At 42.1% G+C, this 20,260-nt stretch overlaps 1 protein-coding gene across 1 annotated transcript; it reads right to left on the bottom strand.

The window, feature by feature from the left end:
* Positions 1-66: 66 nt before the first annotated feature.
* hdlbpa (high density lipoprotein binding protein a) lies at positions 67-19,100 on the bottom strand. Its single transcript, XM_083940367.1, has 28 exons — positions 19,018-19,100; positions 16,145-16,216; positions 13,126-13,240; positions 12,856-13,022; positions 10,396-10,611; positions 10,104-10,310; positions 9,792-10,007; positions 9,485-9,691; positions 9,280-9,387; positions 8,724-8,828; positions 7,954-8,032; positions 7,709-7,848; positions 7,522-7,626; positions 7,316-7,429; positions 7,122-7,208; positions 6,895-7,026; positions 6,583-6,801; positions 5,952-6,173; positions 5,629-5,847; positions 5,377-5,515; positions 5,145-5,296; positions 4,952-5,056; positions 4,725-4,859; positions 3,842-3,985; positions 3,477-3,656; positions 1,612-1,728; positions 1,364-1,504; positions 67-1,267 (listed from the first exon to the last, which is right to left on the bottom strand). Exons 3-28 carry the CDS (start codon positions 13,199-13,201, stop codon positions 1,178-1,180), a joined length of 3,822 nt encoding a protein of 1,273 aa, XP_083796493.1. The 5' UTR covers positions 13,202-13,240; positions 16,145-16,216; positions 19,018-19,100; the 3' UTR covers positions 67-1,177.
* Positions 19,101-20,260: the final 1,160 nt, after the last annotated feature.

Below are 20,260 nucleotides of genomic sequence, written 5' to 3'. Positions count from 1 at the left end.
GGGCTAAATCTGCACTCCTCAGGCAAAATAAACTAATTAGGATAACTGGGGGGCATGGGGGGGGGGTGGTGTTCCAAGAGCTTTTAAAGGAACAATTAACATACCTTCCAGTTGTCCATTAAAAATGCACCTAGACATCATCTCTACCTGGTTTGTATCTTTCTAGTTGTAAGGCTGATAAAAAGGGCCATTGCTATTTAACAGAACAATCTGCATAGCAACTGGAAGACAAAGGGACTGGACACTGACCCATTACAGAGGATGAGTAACACAGGACATCACTAGACAGATAGTTGGCACGAGATGGTCTGCTGTTTTGCTCACAAAGACAGTCATATTTCATATAGTGATTTACTTTTGAATGTCAAAAAAGTTCATTCAACAGTTAGTGTGAGGTTTGATACGTTGGAGCTCTAGGCCTAGTGTTGTAAGAAGTTTAGTTCTCGCATGATCTCCAAGCATCTGGCAGTTTGAATGGGTGCCATTCTGCAGTGGCTGACACCACCTCCCCCATACACCCACCCACCCTTAGTAAAGTTTACCAATTCATAAGGCTACAAGGTACGTGCCACTACTTGACCATATTCACAGAAGCACAGTTAACAAGCAAATGGAAAGCTGTGACAGAGGACAACCACTACCGTGTGCTTGAGGGCTAACGACTGACAATTTTCACTCAGCTACATGAGTAAAGCAGGCGGGAGGTGAGTTACTGAAACAGCTGGCCCCTCGTTGTGTAACCAGCAGTAATTCGATCCCTTTACCCCACCCTGCGAAGGCAACTAAGATAAGGGCAGCTCAAAAAAACTAATGTCTGGCCACCATTGAATTTGGTATAACAGTTCAAACCACAATTAAATGTCAGGTCTAATCAACACTTAAAATGTCAGTCTTGTACAGACTGTGTAGACTTAACCGCAACATCTGTCACATTGGGGTTTTTTTTAGCGCAAGACAGCATTACTTAATGCAGTTACAAAGCTCACAAGTCAATTACAGTATCTGAAAGCACTTTTAGACTGATGGCTCTGCAAGGGCAGACTGGGATAAGTACACAGAGAAGGATGACATTCTCAGAACTGAAGACTTTTAGGGTCAGCGGTCAGTCCAGGTCAAGAGGGGGACGATGAAGGGGAAGATTGTGTCCGGTGTAGTTCAGGCCCATCTGTAGCATGGCTTAGAAGCGCTTGGGTCCCCAGGGAGAAGCCTTGGTTGCCACTGGGGCACCAAAGCTAGGGAAATCTTCAGAGCTGCTCATATCAGGGGCCTAAAAGTAAAAAATAAAATAAAAAAAGGAATTTAAAAAGGAAGGTGTAACCTATTCTCATTTCAAACAGTGTCAGGCTTGTGAGAATATGCTCACCTTCTCACTGCCAGTGGTCCAGGGAGCCTCCCTCACCACAAAGCCTTTGGATGGGCCACGTTGTTCATCCATGGCAGCAGCGCTACCCCCATGAGGCCTCATGTAAGCCATCTTTGCCTCATTCTCCACAACATCTGCCAGCTGGCAAAAGTGGCACAACAAAATGTATCAGTGTTAATTAGGAAACATTAGACATTTCATATATCATCTACTGTAAAAAATGAATAGAATGCGTGCAAAAAGCTTACGTATTCCTCTTCCAGGTTAAGGAGGTGGTCGATGGCCTCATCCACAAGCTCAGGGCGACCTGTAACTGTCACAAGGTTTGGGTCTGCTGCTCCACTCTGGGGAAACCTGAGATCAACCTGAAAAAGATGGACACCAAGCCAAATCAAAGACTGGATACTTCTTTAAAGTGCGGAGACACAAATAAGACTAAACATGAAAAGAAATAAAAACAAAATTTTGGAGAATAGCAGGTTAGACCGGGTGAGTTACTTCAATGGATTTACTGCAGAAATCTAGTTGTCCAACAGCAACATCAACAATGGAAGTATAATTATTAATAACAACAGCTTCGCAGCGATGGATCAGGACCAAACATTTTTAAGAGGTAAAGCAAAAAGCACTTTTAGGCTAATGGAGGCTGAGGAAAACAGCCAAACACCAAGTTAAAAGAAATGCAGCAAGTATGGGATGATGATGGGCTTGAATTTACAACCATTGACTCCAAAGGCAAGTGCTGATCTCATTTAGCTGGTGACAAATGTTCATGCACGGGAACATGGATTTCATAAAGACCCTAATAATGTAGGAATATGGGGTATATTGTGATTTGGGTGAACTGTCCCTTTGATTGTGAGGTCTCCACTCATCCATCATGATGGAGATGATGGGACCTGTCCAGCTCTGAGATGGACAGAAGTTTATAGTGCTTGTCTGGTATTTTATGCTTTCGGCAGCTAACTTAGAGGCTGTGGTTACACTGGTCTTTTCAATGAGACTTTTATCAACCCATCAACGAAACAACTTTTAAGTCCGTAAGCTCAAAGATCAGACCTTGCTCGTATTGGGATCTGATCAGCCAAACTAAATGCCGATGTGGCCTGGCTCACATTGAGTTTAGGGGCGCACTCACACTGTCGTTCTGTCCCGGGCCAAAACCGTTTTTTCAGCTAAAGCCTAGTACGTTTAAGCAGTGTGAGTGCACCCGTTCCGCGCAAAACAGCCGACAGACTTGAAAGAGGTGGGCTTTAGCGGAGCCGTTTGCACATGTACGAGCACGAGCGTGCGCACGTGTACGAGCATGAGCCCTACGGCAGTAGCGTTATGTCCGCCTGTTCGGACATAGAAAATAGAAGGACGGACCATGCGCGGACATTTAACAACAACAACAATGGCGGTGAAAGGTTCACGTTGGTGTGATGCGGAGGTGGAGTGTTTACTGCAGATTTGGTCGGATGAAAATATTCAAAAACAGTCGACAAGACGCACAAAAACTCCGAGGTCTGTGGAAAGATTTGTAAACAAAGCCACACACACGCGATCAATGCGTGTGACGTGTAACGGCGTGATGGCGTATGGACAGCAAGAAGCATTGGCCGGCCCTGGCAGTGCGAGTACAAACAGGGCTGGGGCGCGGGGGGGAGAGGGAGGGGGGACAAGTACCCTAAAGCCCGGGTCGCGGTGTGGAAGGACAGTGTGAGTGCGCCCTAAATCTCAGTAATGTATGGGCCGCAAAAAATAGATCTACACGGAAAGTGTCAAGTGTGGACACGTGGACAAAGCAGAGTTCCTATGTGTTGTCCTATTTAGTGATAGTTTCATCGAGTCTGTACTCGTTTGATTCTAAATTGGAGCAGGTGCATGGAGCCCAGAATACCTGCTTGAAGGTCTAGTTGTGAAATTGAATTGTTGGTACAAAAAAAAAAAAAAGATCCCAAGGAAATGATGTTTAGAAGCTGCAAGTTCGGGTTTTTTTAGTTAGTGGTGAAAGTGAAACCGTGAAAGTTTGAAATACCCACAGTGCAAGTACATACATCAAGTGTGCTACATTTTCAATTTGATGTTGTTTTATTCCACTGATCATTTCCGGTCAGCTCAGTAGTCTTACCTTAAACTCGTCCATGATCTTGCGGATGCCCTTGCCACGGGCTCCAATGATGCGGGCATGCACCTTGCTGTCCAGGGTGATGTCCTCAGATATCATCTCCTCAAGCTCATCCACTAAAGTCTGGATGGCATCTCGTGCTGCTATGGCTTTGTGCTCATACCCTGTAATAGTAATCTGATCCTGTGGAGAAACAGGAACAGAACATTTAACATGGTAGAAGAAGTGTGTAGTCTCACCCATGTCATCATAATTTCTATGAAATATTAGTGTTCTCATGTAGCAATGACATGAAGGGGTAATTTAGCACCACCTGCTGTGTTGATGGGTACATAAAAAGTGAGTTCTGTAGTAAAGCTATACTGTACCTGGTTTTCATCGTTCTTCTCTGGGAATTGGATGTTAACATCATGCTCGGTGCGGATGTTTGTTATGATGGCACCCTTGCGGCCAATGATTTTGGGGTGATACTTGGGGTCCACAGTGATGGTCAGCTTGAAGCTCCTGAGTGCCTGGAGAGGAGTTGATAGAAACAATACTCTGGGTTAGAACTCTACTTAAACAAAAAAAAAAAAAAAAAGTTAATAATTGAGCTCTTTCCTCATTCAGTGTTATCATAACGGTGGCCTTTAAAGATAACTGAACTACTTCATGAGAGTATAGCCCCTTTCACACATGCACTGCAAATCTGAACTTGAACGCAAAAATCTTCACCACTTGGATCGGACATTAAACGGACTTTACCCCGCCAGCTCCCTAGAACAAAGTCTGTGTAATGTCCTAATGAACCCATGTGTGAAAAGAGCCACTCATTGTGTGGAGAATTCATTGCAAGCGTAGGTGTGAAAGCAGAATAAAACAAGTGAAGAACAATGGAGAGTTGGACGAAGATGGCAAAAAAAATGTCTAACTGGAGAGATGACGGGATTCTGCGGTGAATTCCACGTCATGTCCTGCCTCCTGCATGCTCTACTCGGCGCCACCCCTTGCCTAAACTTAAGAGTATTCCCAGTAAGTGAGAAAGCATCTGACACAGAGAAACTCCTGTTGTGTGCTACATTGTGTGAAAGGGAAACTTTGATTCTCCTGAAACTGTCCAGAGTAAACAGCTTGTGTGAATCTACAAAAACACTTCCACAAGAAAGAGTTGAGCAGAAATCCCCCTCCTCCCCAGTTAACACCAGGCAAATTATGGATACAATGGCCATTAAAAATCTCACAGTGGCTACAACTTCTCCACACAATACTAACCCGATCCTCCTGCTCGGCCTGCAGCTCTTTGACGCGCTCCAAGAGACCCTCTTTGGCGCGGTCAAGGTGATTGGCCAAGCCGGTGATGGAGATTTTATCAGACTGCTGCTCAGGAGCAGGCACTTGAATATTAACCTGGAGGCAGAAATTGAAGTCACCGTAAATTAGAAGCAAAATTAAAAAATATTGTGCATCCCTGTGTCAACACAAAAGTCTGTAACACACACCTCAAATTCATCCATCATTTTGCGAATTCCGCTTCCTTTCTGTCCAATGATGTAACGATGGAGCTCAAAAGGCACTTCAACCTCAATAGTGACAGGAACCAAGGCCTAAGGAAAAAGGAGACAGGTGTTTTTGTTAGGGAACAAAACAACATTTGTTGAAGAATTCAAATCGCGCTCTCTTATGAATGCTAACCTTCAGTGCTTCAACGGCAGCCTCGCACCGCTCTTTGCGACCAGAAATCACGATCACATCACACTTTTTAGGTGCGTTTGGATCAACAGGTTCCTTCACTTCTCCGTTGGCCTCGCCATTCTCCTGAATAGGGGCCTCTGCAGGAGGAGCAGCTGAATCACACAAAGTTTTGATGAGAACATTTTCATTTTAGGACTTCAATCCCAAGCCTTCACACTGATCATGTGTTTACCTTGTGGGTCCTCACGCTCTGGAAACTTAATCTGTACATTGTGATCTCTAGTGATCTGCTGGATCCGTGAGCCCTTGGGACCCATGATAGAACGGTGGAACTTCTGAGTAATCACACACTCAATGGTCACTTGAGCGTCCTGAAAGAAAGAATGTTCAAAAGGGGAGAAAAAAAAGAAGGCGAATTAGTTACATTCCAAGCAGAAGAGGGACAAATATACACACCCAACGAAACAAAACTGCATCTACTTACCAAGTCCTCAACAATCTCCTGCATTCGCTTTTTGGCTGCTTCCACACATTCTTTGGCTCCTTTGAGAGTGACCTTATCGCTTTGAGTCCCCGTGCGAGGGAAGCTAACCATCACGCCACCATACTCTTCAGCAAGGTCCCTAAGGACTTGGCCACGACGAGCCACAAAGTAGCGATGGTGCTTTGGATCAACGATCATAGTATCCTCCACGACATTGTCCTGCAACCAAAGAGTAAATATATTTAAAAGTCAGGCATGGTAAGAGAACCAGAGCCTCAACCCCCTCTTGTCTTGCTTTGTTCAAAACTCATTCAGCGCCTTACCAAACTCTTGATGAGTTCCTCCAGCTCCTTCTGTGCATCCCGCACTGCTTCTTCAGTGCCAACCACAGTGATGAGCTCCTGATCTTTGTCGTCTGGGGTGGGGAAAATGATTCTGGCCCCGGTGCTGTCACGAACTTTACGGATGTTTCCACCACCTTTCCCAATAAGGAACTTGTGATATTCCGGCTTCGCTCGCAGCTCGGCAGTGTGACTCTTTGTTTGCTAAAGAAAAAGATTTACAAAATGAGTTCTGCAATAACTAATCTATTACAAGTCACTTATAAAAAAGGTCAACACAAAAGATGTTCTTATTAACTTCAAATGGAAAACACCCGGACCCCCCTAATTTTCATGTTAAATTTGCTACGCATGATTTAATCTAGAGGGAGAAAACTGCAGCAGGCAAAACTAATTTCAGCCTTCATTTGTGAGATCTCTGCACAAGCTTGCCGTTTTAATTCTGACAGTTGAAAGGACACTGAAAGAAGTGCTCAGCATGTGGTAATGTATGACCAATGAGGCACAGAAGCAACTCTTTTGACCCCTCCCTCTATGCCCCTGTCTAATGGCTGCTAGGTTAGCGAAGTCAATAGAAGTTCAACTTTTTAGCATTAGAGACATTCAAACAAACCTTCTCCTCTGCCAAGGCGAGCAGTTGCTGCTTGGCTTTCTCCACCTCCTCTGCAGGGCCTCGGATGGTGACCTTATCAATCCCTGAGCCCTCTGTGGGGAAGTGGATGTGCACGCCACCACACTCCTCCATGATGGAGCGCACAAAACGGCCCTTTGACCCAATCAAGGAGTTGTGCAGCTTGGAGGCTATGGACACCTCTACCTCTGTGATGTTTGCCTGAACACAGTAAGACAGGAATTTGGCCCATGTACTAGATTTCGACCCATCTGCCAAAGATAAACTAATAAAAAGGTGCATGCATGTGCTCACCAGCTCCTTCTGAATGGCCAGGATGCGAGTTCGTGCAACCTCACAGTTTGCCTTCTTGCCCGTGATGACGATCATCTCAGAGTTGCTGTTCTCAGCGGGCAGGTCGATTTTTGTTGTAGTTTCCTCCCGAATCTAGAAAGCGAAAGGAAAAACATATTGTCAAGTCAAACATGAACACCATGAAGACCTCATTGAACTACCTGGATTCTCTTTGAAATATACAGTACCTTCTTGATGTTTGATCCTCCTTTTCCAATTATGTTTCTGTGGAACTGCTTGAAGATGGGGACTGAGAGAGAAAAGCTGTTCTCCACCTGACAAAAGCAATACCTGTACATTAACACTTAAATACACTAAAAGTAGTTATGGATGCCCAATTAAACAATACTATCTCAAAAAGAAGTAAAAAGTAAAGATTTACCATTTCAGCCACTATCTTCTGCATGAACTTTGCACATTTTTCCACCTCATTTCTTGGGCCTCTAAGTTGAACGATGTCGCTTTTTTGTGCTGGGTCGGGGAAATTTATGATGACCTGGGAGAAAATGGGATTACGGTACATTTAAGGGGTTCAGACCAGACAAACCCTCACCATATACAAGCAAACACCAACAGTTACCAGCTTACCTCTGGGAATTTGTCGCGCACTTCTTTTATCTTCTCCCCTTTTTGGCCAATGATGGCTCTATGAAAACGCTGTTCGATGATCAAGTCCTTTGTACGCTCATTCTCCTGCAAGACACAGTATATGGAGTTACGGCACATCAGGATCAAGTTTGCAGCATCTTGCCTGTGAAGCCAAGTTTGTACTCACCATGCGTGACGCAAGCTCAAGCAGCTCCTTTTTGGCTTCCTGTACACCCTGGGGATCCCCTTCAATACGGATCAGGTTGCTTTTCTCATTGTCAGGGGGGATACGGACAGTCACCTTGTGCAGCTCTTTGATACGGTTGACTATAAATAAATAAATAAGCACATGGGTTGAGGATGCTCATCCAGTTTTTCGTTGTACTGATGCAGTTCCATACTCCAGCCTTCTGACAGTGACACTGTACTTACTGTTAACGCCTCCTTTTCCAATCAGGTGTCTGTGGAATTTGGGATCCACGCTGATCTCTGTGTAGTCCATACGGCTTATCTTTTAGGTCAAAGCAGACAAACGCATGACAAAAGCTGGAATATATCAACTGTAGTTTTTAAGGGTTAAAAAGGTGCTTTATTCTCCAATATGTCCTTTTACATTATCCATTTTTGTGCACATGATCGATAAATAGGGATGGGCATTTGAAGTAATCCCAAAAAAATTATAATCTACAGTAAGACCAGGGTCTGAAATGAGTTTGAGGATGTCTTGATGTAGCGTTGGATTTTGAGATGTGGTCTTCATTGTTATACAACCACCATTGCTTTAGCCACGTTTATTTATGTTATGTCATCTCATTCTAAAGAAATAGCACCAAGTAATGTCAGCATAATGTTAATTTGCTAATTTACCATAGGATGAGTGGACTCCATACAGCTGCTGTACTATAGCTGAAGTTATGTGGCAAACTCAACCAAGAGGCAGCCCAAGACAAACATAACATTACTAACAATAACTACATCAGTTTGCTTACGCATTACCTTGGTGGCTGACGTGAGCCACTTGTCATAGTAGCACATCCTAGTAAGATATTGACCGTTACAAAACAACAAAAAAACAAGTTCTCAATATGTTGAACAATTACTGACACCCAAATCGAGTACTTGAGTACTAATGCCCATCCCTTTTGATTGGCAATCAAGCTTTGGGTCTAGGTCCAAGACAAAACTATTAACTGCTTACTCACCAAATCTGTCACAATGATTTGTATCTGGCCCTGCACCATCTGAACGTCTTTGGTGGGACCTTCCAGGGTGATCTTATCTTCTCCCTCGGTGAACTCAATGTGCACCTAAATGTAAAATACAGGAAAACAAATAAGCTACAAAATAAAATCTAAAAAAAAGTATATGAAATGCTTTAAAGGGGATCAATTATAGTCTTTTGCATGTCCATACATGTATTTTGTGTTTCTACTAGAACATGTTTATATGCTTTAATGTTTAATTAAACTGCTCATTACTGCTGCTGCACCTGTATTCACAATGGTGAAGCGGTGATTTGGGGGTATGACACATGCGCAGTAAAATCTGGTCTGCAATAGCTGAGAAGTTCAGTAACGCACTACCATAGAACGAGAATACGTTTTTGTTATTCTTCATTCTTTTTTCCATATTTTACTGTCTTTGTACATTTGAATTTATGTTATTATTTCTACATTTAGAAATACATGCATAATAATAATAATAATAATAATAATAATAATTATAAGTCCAGTTTAAGAAATTCAGATTTCTACAGACCTTGGGCATCTGTTGGGTAATCTTGGCCAAGTTCTGCCCCTTCTTGCCAATAATGAAACGATGAAGCCAAGAAGGAGCTGAGACTGAGGAAATAGTGTAGCTGTTTGCCTGCAAAAGGAAACATGTTTTTCCAAGTTACTCCACATCGCTTTTTTTAACAATAACATATGACGTCATCACTAAATCATTTTCAAACGTTCCACACCTTGGCATACACTTCAGTGAGGGCCTGACCCAGACGGTCCGGCTCCCCACGAAGGATGACAGTTTCTGAGCTGCTGTCAGAAGGTGGGATCTCGACTGAGACGCCAGTTTTCTCCAGGATCTCCTGCAGGGTGTTTCCCTTGGGGCCAATCACATACTTGTGCTGAGACTTCTTCACCTCCACTGCAATGGTGGTGGCATTCTTCTTCTGCAATATAAAGGTTAGTTTATCAGGGGCATTTAACTTCAATTAGTTTAAAGCTTCCTCATACCAAAATGTCCTTGTAATGGTTTGTGTTTTAGCATACCTTTTCTTCATAAATCTTCTTGATCATGGTCACAGCAAGGGCCACCTGCTCCTTTTCCCCAGTGATGACAATTTCGGTCTTGTTCACACTTGGAGGGGGGACATTAACACGGGCACCGGTTTCCTGCATCATCTCTCCTACCAGCTTATTGTAGGGGCCGGTAATGAATGGGTGGTACACCTTATCAATGTTCACTCTCTCCACAGCACGCTTGTCCTAAGAGAAAAAGAGGAAAATATAACCTAACGCTGCGATATCGGGTATGTGCTGTATGTCAGGAAAGTACGTTTAATGTCTCAGGAGACACGTTACCTGCTCAGCGGAGATCAACAGGATTTCATGCTTGGCCTTCTCCAGGCCCTCCTTGGTACCAGAGATCTTAATCTGGTTACTGGGGTCGTCAGGTCGTGGGATTTGGATTTTGGTGGCAGTCTTGAGCTCTAGCTCCTGAAGCTTCTCCCCATTTTTGCCGATGACAAAACGATGATGCTCCTTGGGGATGGCGACAGTAGCTGAGGCCTAAGGGTTCAAATGTACAATTGGCACTGTTGTCTTCAAAGATTAATAGACCTTATACAGTTATACAGTTATATAGTCTCTTGACCTGAGTCTGCAGTCGGGACACAATCTCCTTACGGGCCTTCATCACAGCATCCAGCTTTCCAGAAACCATGATGGAGAGACCCTGATCTTTTGCCAAGGAGAGTTCCAGATGGGCTCCGGTCTTATGCATGATGTCCACACAGACCTTTGCTTGGTCTCCTTCCCCAAACTGGTTGAGGTCCTTGTACTTGCGCTCCTCTAGCGGCACATGGAAAACCTAGTCGTGAAAAAAGAAGTCAATTTGACGGATTAACAAACCCACTGGCACTGAAAAATACATTGTTTGAAAGTGTGGATTGTGTAACCACAGTGACTGTGTGGGGTTGATGACTAGTTTTGCTGCTCTGGTGCAAAAGCTTAAACCAGTTTGATTTTGAAAAAAACAGAACTGCATCTTTGCACTGGCCCAAGCCTAGCTGCCACTCGTGAACTAAGAAAGGAAGGACTTTATCTGGCAGGTGCATGAAAATTCACACAAATTGTAGGGTAATAACATGAGTGAACTCAAGTTACCTCAATCTCCCATTGGGACATTTCCAGATCTCAGTGGCTTTCATCTAGACTAGGAAAGCCAAGCCGAAACAAAACTAAAGGAATTAAAGAAACATCCTCAAAAATTGTTACTGAATTTGCTCATGTGCAAAGTCTGTTTTAGCTCGCACCCCCTTAAAATTAAGCAGTCCCTTCTTTGTGACACCTCTTCAAAAGTTATGGCCTTCATGTGGACATAAGTAAAACATTGATATTTCTGAAAAAGTAAATGGATCCATAATATATCAAGAATTAAAAGTTAAATCAGAGAACTTTTACATAAAAATAATCTTGTACAAGATAGATTTCTCTTTAATATACCTTTAATCATCTTGGGGCCCTTTGGGGTCCTGCACCCCTGACTGGAAACCACAGGAGTATGCTAAAGGCACCAGTGACAGGTTATTGAACTGTATGCTATACATCCCCATGTCCTAATTACTTAAGGTCTTTTTACAGCAGATATTTTTGACATGCCATTACAAGAAAGGCACGCAATGATTAGTAACATTAAAAAAAACACTGCATTGCATTCTGTTCAAGGCCTCGGTATTGCACAGGATGGCTCACTTTCATGGCATACTGGGACACTTTTATCCACAGTTAATGTTATTAGTTGCACGTGTGTTTTACCTGCCATTGCAAGTCAAACAGTCTGCAGTGAAAAAGGTGTCCTTTGGGTAAAAAAGTTGCAAAACAGCACCACTTACTGGCTGATTGAAGTCATATTTTCCTCGAATAGTCATCGTTTAAATTAACTTGATTGGTAAAAACAATGCGCAAACTGCACCTCTTGCTTCCGCCACTTGACAAGAGACAAACATCTTTGATTTTTAGAACTAGCGCTTTGCCTCACCATCCGAGAGAGCTTGTCTGAATTACATGACGGGGTTACTGTGCCAGGCCCAGACGTTATGGAGGGGGAAAGCAGTGATGCTCGGGGCAGCAGCGTCGCAAGCAAAGAGGACACATTCTTCGGGGAGAACTTCTATGTCAACGAGCTTGTTTCAGTGAGCCATGCATCGTCCTTAGAAAAACCCACTGAAGTGGTGGAAGTCCAACAGGCATCGGAACAAAAAGTGAGCGTTGTGGCAAAGCAGAAACTGCCGATACCTGCCACCTCTGTGCCAGTGGACCAAGGGTTCTCCAAATGGGACGGATAATTAAACGCAAATTTAATTATGTTTTTGTTACGAAATAATGTTTTGAAATTGTGGTTTTGAAAAATAAATCCTTAAAAAGGGTAACTGTGACTGTTTCATTTGAGAATAGGCATTAGGTGTTGGGTCTGCTGTATTGCTGTTAATCATTATTCCTGCGGGAAGATGCGTTGTGGTCTAAAAATAGATTTGGAAAAATTAGTACTTTGTTGGCCCTCAAGGAATTGATGCAATCCCTCAATCTTGGAATTAACTACTCATGCCCATCCCTAACTCGTGGTGACCGGCCTGTCGTCGTAGGAGTTCGAAAAAGTATATTTTGCAGGGGAAAGTCTAGATGGAAATGGGCGTGGCTGATAAAGAGATTTCGCTAGGTTCAGGGAACGCATGGATTTCAGAATTTTGAATGTGCAATGTACAGTTTGGGAGTAGGAGGCTAAATACATTCACCTTGATAATAGCTCCACCTGCTGGTGGATATGTGTCCTTTATGTGTCTGCTGTGTGTGCAGGGGTTTATACATCCCCTGAAAGTTTCCCGTACATAACTTGTATGGTGTAGGCTGCAGTATGAGTTTTATCTAAGAAGAATAAAACTAATAAAAGTCTTAGCAAAAACCCCCGCTCATACTGGGAGCCACGCTGCTGGGGCTGGGGGCCACGTGATGAAGCAGCCGCGTGGCACCCAGCCCCCTTGGGCCCTCATTACAATATACAATAATTAGCAAACATTGTAGTTCCTATGTGTTATTAACTTTGAAAATATATTACCTGGGTGATAACAGAGGACTTGAGAGGACGAATCTTGGATGTCCAAGCATTCGCAGTTTCCTGGGTCCCCTCAGGTGAGGCCGCCTTCTCGGGCAGAGGTGGGAAGGCGTCCTTGTAGGTAGGAAGAGCATCCTCCTCCTCTACAGCACTGGGTCCTGCCCCAGCAGCTGAACACAGGAAGAAAACAGTCCACAGTCCAGATTAGTCCCATGATGGCTCTGGGTTTGTATTTTACATATCAAGCTGAACTTTAAAGAGCCAACCACTCACCACCACTCTGCTCTGGCAAGAGCCCACTACGGTGCTCATTGAAGCTTTCCTGCGTAAGTACAGCGACTGAGCTCATGGTCAAAATCCCACGTTTACACAGAGTCCGAGTGTGCCACTGTAAGAAAAGTTTGCATTATTGTCAACAGGAAGCGCATAATATTTTCCCAATCTACTTACTTACTACTTACTATAGCCCCTCTCCAGTTGGACAAAAAAAGACACTAACATCTGGCTTTTGTCTTTGGTGCAAAAGATTACAATCAGCATTCATTCCCAGAACAAATGACTCTGCAGTAGTCACAGGTATTTATCGGTTCCAATCGGAATTGATGCAAACATGACACCCAGGTGGACGCTATTATTTTGGTCATGTCTAGATGGTAATCATAGATTTGCAAAATTTCTTGCAAGACTCGGTGCCTGGGGGCCTATTCTAATCATTTGAGGTTAATGCCCAACCTCGACCATCTCATGAAGGGTTTGGAAATCTTGGGTTACCATTTAAAAGGCGAGGTAATTTACGCTCTCCTTTGGTGCGATGCTATAACACGCACCGTCTCAGTCTGTAACTTCTGCTACTCTTTGTCATCTCAGCCACAAATTCGATCAATCTCCCAAGAAGCACATTGACATTGTTCCAAATTAGAAGCAACATTTAACTTTTTACAGTTTATTAACCCTGTTTTCCGGCACATCTGTGACATTGAATGTGACACCAGAGAAAAAGAAAAAAAACAGAAAGGCATACTCTTCTACAGGCAATGGGAAAGGAGTCCATCACCCATTTTTAACTGACTTTCCCCATGTTTAAAAAACCTTCATATATAAAAGAGTATTAGAGCGAGACCATGTTTTCAGAGACTTTAATAAGTCAACGAGATTTGAATTCCTTATTACTATCAATACACAGTCTGCCGTTTTTCCATCTTAATACCGGCTTGCTATATGTTAAACAGAAATGTCACAGGGTCATAAATGTTTAGGTGTCTTTTTGATTAACACTTCATCATTTCTCTATTTGTATGTTGTCATCCTGGGTTACTCCAACATGTTAAACACTAACCCGTTATTGTGTTTAGGTTTTGCACATCAGCACTTCCAGTGACAAAGGGATAGGATAGGCTCCATATTTGATTAAAAATGTGATTTGCATACACTCATTTGTCATGCTATCTAGAACTAGATAAACAAGGTCTATGTTTGAAAGGTGGAATCATGCACAAGTTTAATCATACACGCTTATCATAGGTGGACTTTGGGATTTCCACCATTATCTTATCTACCTTTATCAAAATAAGTGATGTCTCTCACAAAATAATCATTTCTTGTCACATTACCATGTCAGCACTGTGTTAATGTATGCTGAGACTGAGTGGTGAGTAAAACGATTATGCCTTACCACCAGAAAGAAAACACTGATGTGGGCAGGGCTACAGCTACAGTACATTTTGTCTTGCTAGAAGAAACCAGTTTGTCTTCTGTGCTCCGGTCTTTGTCCAGTGCTATTCTAAGAAGTGTAACCTAGTGAGTAGGCTCTAGGGTTAAGAGGCTTTTTCCCCACTGACCCCTCTGTGTGTTCATGATGAATAGGATTAAAGCAAACATCCACTGATAGGACAGCTCAGATGCCCTGTTCAGGGTATTTGAACGTGGATAACTCTTTCCCAGAAATAAATCACAAAGCCAATCCTATCATCTATGAAAACTGAAACAGCTTAGTTCATTTCTGAATTGTACAAGATTTGAGTTCCGTCAATATTTAGGGACTAGGAAGGTCCCATTGAAATAAAAGATCTCCTCTTCCAGGGAGACACTTCACTTTCAAATCATGAAACTCAATATCTCATCAGGAGTCACTGCTCTCTTTTTCAGGCTGGCAGAGACGGTTAAATTCTGGCCAACAAGGAACAAAGAATGTGAATTGTTTTAGGGTGGATTTTGCCCCAAGCATGCCTGAAATCCATCTGAAAGCATGGACAGACTCCCAGACTCCACAGATAACTTGTTGATATTAAAAGTTTTTCCAAAGACCAGGCAATTGTAGGAAATTCACCTCAAGCGTCAACAGTAGTGGTGCTAGCAGGCACTTCCTCCCCCCTACACATTTTACACCACCCTTTCAGTGGCCTCTTCCTTGTCAGGCTTCATAAACTTAAGACTGCTCTGGCCAGCACTCATTATTGTTTGCAGACCCTGTTGCCAAATCGAGAGTATGGATATATTATTTAAACATTAAATGAAACACTTAATATGGATTTCATTATTTGGACGTGAACAATTTTGAAGCAACAGTAATTTCATTTTGGAGGTAGGCCATCCTTGCTTTGTTGACATTTTGGTGTCACGGGAAGGTGGATAATAACACTTCAAAGTCATCCAGGATGGGGAAAACAAAGCCACGCCAAAGCTAAACAGACTCGGTTACATATTTGCATTATTAAAATCACTTAAGCGGATGCCTCACATTGAAATTGAATGTAAAACTTTCAGTCAAAATAAAAAAGTTTGCAACCTTCTTAAAATAGTGACGGTGTTTTTTTTCCCCGTGTGGATTATTTCAAGTTCATTCCTCCAGAATGGACCAAGAGTTTTGAGAGACTAACCATGAAAAACAATGTCCTTTGCAGCCTGCTTTAACTTGGATGAATACACTTGGAGTGGAAGGGAGGTCAAGTGAAAACAGTGTTGGAATAAGTCTTCAGAAAATTTTCTTTAAATTAAATGCAATTACAATGTTTGATTGAAAGGACTGTGGGACAAAATTTGTTTTTTTCATGTCATGGTCACATTTGTCAGCTTACTTTGGAGCTAATGCAGTGTAAAAACAAACATCTTCGGAAACTAGCTCAGTCAAAGTGCTGAAGCTTTTTACTCCACAATTATACTTAAATACTACAGAGTCAATTTTTAAGCTGTGGTTGGTGTGAGCAGAATGACATTTAGGGTAAACAAAACTGTACATATCTGTATTGCTTAATGGTATTAGAGTCGGACAATGCTTATAGTTGTAATAACTTACCAGCTAATTGGTCAGTTACCAGATAATCCGTCCTGTAAAGATGCAATTTCCCGTCAGCCTGCCAGCTTTTGCCTAAAGACCACAAAAGAAAAAAAGGATGAGCTGTATAGAAATAACCCGGATGACATCTCGGTTTCAAAGAAATATAAAGAAATTAAAATTTCAGCAGCCTCTCTTCAAAACCTTTGCAAAGAGTGGCTACTACAAGGTTATGTGTGCACAAAGAAGAAAATTGAATATGTGGTCCAATATGAAAACACATTTTTTACTTAACATATAATGCAGAAAACAAATTCTTGGGATGATTTTTTTAAATGGTTGACAATCCTATACATTGTATATATGAAACTTATGATGTTAAATATTCTTTAATAAAGTTATTTGAATAGGAAAGCAGCTGTCTGAGCACCTGTGCAGAGTCATAGTTTCACTATCCACATAGAAAAGGTCAATTTTTCATTCCAGCTCAAAAAGTCACTATAATCGGCCGCTGGTATTTGTCTTAAGTATCACATACAAGTTGAGCCCTAGTTATAATTAGTTAAACGGTTAAAAACAGTCATTGGGCTAAATGCTGACATCAGACAGCAAACACAGAAAGTCAACTTTACTCAGTGTTAACAGAAGCAGCTGCTGCGGAGGCTTGTATATGTTTTTGAGTACAAAAGTGTAGTGCTTCTAGCGAGTTCATTCTGCCATACTGCCAAAATACTGCCACCTCAGACAACTGAAACCATCCAGAAATGAAGTATTCAGACAAAGTTGATGCCAAGAAGCACTTTACTGAACTCCAGTAAAGTATAGGTGCCATTGGAGCGCTCCCTCTCCTTGACAAGCATCTGGCTTCTATAATTGGACACTGGCCTGTCAGACAGAAAGACAGACCTGACAGTTAATGAAGCTGCTGTGGGTGAACCAGGTAAATAGGCCATTGCTCTCTCACGCAAGAATTTGCAAAACCAACCAATGACTGTTTCTAATTTAATTGTGTGATTATTAAAAGCTGTATGATTGGACAAGGAGTCACAGTTTGAGAGTCGTTAAAACATTTGGATTTATTTTGCTATTAGTATCAACAATTTCTTCTCACTCCAGAATGTTATTAGACATGGTGTGCACAAGCTGTAAATAACATGTAACTAACTAGCTTTTACTTATTTGGTAAAGCGTTAGTAGTAGGGATCGACCAATCTTTTAGGGCCGATGCCGGGTCCCCCCGCCCCCATCAGCCTTAGCCGATACAGACAGACAATTTTCTTGAGCTGATATATGGAGCTGATACTACTTTTTGCTCCCTCAATTTACATAATAAAATGTATACAATGATGATGATAAATGTTACGAGTTTCAATTTAAGAAAAGGAACATTAATTGAGCTCAGGCGTCTCCAGCATCACCGAGCTGCCTGTGTACACATGTCTGTTAATAATGCTGGGGAAAAAACTATCGGCGAACAAAGCAGCCTGCATCGGCCGATACCGTAAAAAGGGTAAATATCAGTCAGCCGATGTATCGGTCTATCACTGGTTAATAGTGCTAGCACAGACAACATACGGCCTGTTCCTTTTAACATGATTTAAGCAGCTAATAATACATCTGCAGCAGCAGTATCTTAATGCAGAGACTGCTCCATGGCTTAAAATGATGCCTGTGAATTACAACACAGTTATACCATGTTGTGTTTGTGTTTTGCTTAAAATGTATAATATTTGTTAATTGTACATCTGGAGTTTTGTAACTGTAATTTCCCCCTGGGATTATTAAAGTATTTCTGATTCTGATAGCATGGCATGGAAGCAGTTTGGCGTTTACACTGGTGACTTAACTATATAACTATATTAAATTCGTCACGCGTCCCAAACTCATTAAAGCACAACCACACAAAACGGTCAACAAACACACCTTATTACATTTAGCGTCAAAATGATCTAACCTACGAGGTCATTGATGTTGACGAGCTGCTAACAAGTTAACGCTGACGTGCTCTAGCTGGTTACATTTGCATAGATGTTAGCAGCAGCAGGACGACCCTGGAGCCTGTATACCGTTATACACAAATCCCAGATTAAGGATTTAAGAAGCTGGTTAGAGTGAGTGCTAGCTAACAAGATATCAAGTTAACCAGCGGACAGTTGCCAACGACACATCACAGTAAATGCTAGCAGCCGTCATGGTGGCTAACGTTGATCAACCGTAAGAATGACCTGAGCTCGGGACAAACTCACGCAATTTTAACAGTCAGGGACACAAATATAACGTCGTGTGTTTAGAAAATATGTGTGCTTCTCGGTTTAAGTGGGCTCTTCAGTGGAAGAAGCACTGTAGCGTGGATTACTAGCTCCAAAGCCCTGGCTAAGGCTAGTTAGCAAACTTGCTAAAAACTTTGCCTGTGGTGTGTGCGACTGTGACACGTAAGTTAGCTCCTCGGCTAATACGTAGCTTCACTCACGCAGCCTTGCACACAACTTCAAGCTGTAGCGTTCATTAGCCAGCTAATGACATTAAAGCGAACTGAAAAGGATGAAAATTAGAACCTTAAAACAACTCGGCCACACGCGCACACCGGATTCGTGTTGTTTTGGTGTAAACGAGACAGCACCAACACGGTCGTAAAAAGTACAAGTTGAACTGTAGCCTTAGCTCGCGAGCTCATGTTAGCTCGCAGTGTGTTCTGGTAGCTCGCGCTAAGTCCACGTAGGCATACAGCTGAGCAGGAGAAATGACACGGAGTCAGGCCAGAACACACTGTAACGTTCAAGCTTCACCAACTATCTCTGTCCGCAACAACTACCACTCTGCCACGGAGAAGACGGGTAGAGGTCATGGGTAATGTCGACGCTGTCTTATTCGGTACGAAACTGTGCGGTACTTACTTATTTTATGTTCTCGACTGCCCTGAAGGTGCAGAAGCTGAGATGAAATTCCACTGGCGAGAAGGTGGGATCGAAGCCTGACGGATATATACCAGTGCCGCCCACCAATCATATCCTCCAACGTCACGTCAAAGAGTCCGATTACAAATAATTTATTTTCATTTCCAGGAGTGACAGACTCTTGTTCAACTTCTGAGCTTCGGTGGCGTATGGATATAATATGTAAGATAAAATGTTTTGTTTCGAGCACACACAAAAGACCAGTTGACTCAGAACACGAGTCTATTCTGAGCAGACAAGTAAAAGCAATCGATGTCCTCGAGCAGAAGAAACAATTCTAACGCAAATATGAACCCCTGATTCTCAAACAAAAATTAGAGTAGAACACTAATCCCATATTTGTTCTCCCTGTATCGTCTGTGGGTAAAGGTTATTGACTAATAGGCCTACTGAGATCTACTTATTTCTCATTAAAACCTGTAAACATCACTGTATGAAACTGATTTTTACACAGTAATATGTGTAACATAACACAAGACTGGGCCTGAGTGAAGGCCGAAATCTTCTCTTGATAAAGGTCATTTCTTAGAAGCTTTATAATTATATATATATATATATATATCACGACACTGCATGTGCAATATAGCATGTTTTCTGGTTATTCATGAAATAGCCAATATGAAATAACCACATGGTAAAGTACATGAGTATTTTCTCATTTGATTAAGAACGATAGTGCAAAAGGAACATACTGTACAAGGATCAGTAAACGTCATCTAAATTACTTAAATATTGCTATAATGCAGGTTTTTCAACATTGTACTAGAAACAATACAAAAAACTGTATATGCACTGAACAAAAATGTAAATGCAACACTTTTGTTTCTGCTCCAGTTTTTCATGAGTTGAAAATACTACTTTATACTTTTTTATGTACACAAAAAGCCTATTTCTCTCAAATTCTGTTCACAAATGTGTTTAAATCTGTGCTAGTAAGCACTTGTCCTTTGATAATCCATCCACCCGATAGGTGTGGCATATTAAGATGCTGATTAGACAGCATTATTATTGCACAGGTGTGTCTGAGGAATAAAAGGCCACTCTCAAATGTGCAGTTTTATCACACAGCACAATGCCACAAGTTTTGAGTGAGCGTGGCATTGATATGCTGACTGCAGGAATGTCCAGCAGAACTGTTGACCATGAATTGAATGTTCATTTCTTTGCCATAAGCTGTCTCCAA

This window comes from Echiichthys vipera (genome assembly GCF_963691815.1).
Source record: "Echiichthys vipera genome assembly, chromosome: 3".
Taxonomy (NCBI): Eukaryota; Metazoa; Chordata; class Actinopteri; order Perciformes; family Trachinidae; genus Echiichthys; species Echiichthys vipera.
Note: the sequence above shows the minus strand (reverse complement) of the source record. Positions and strands in the feature narration are given on the sequence as shown.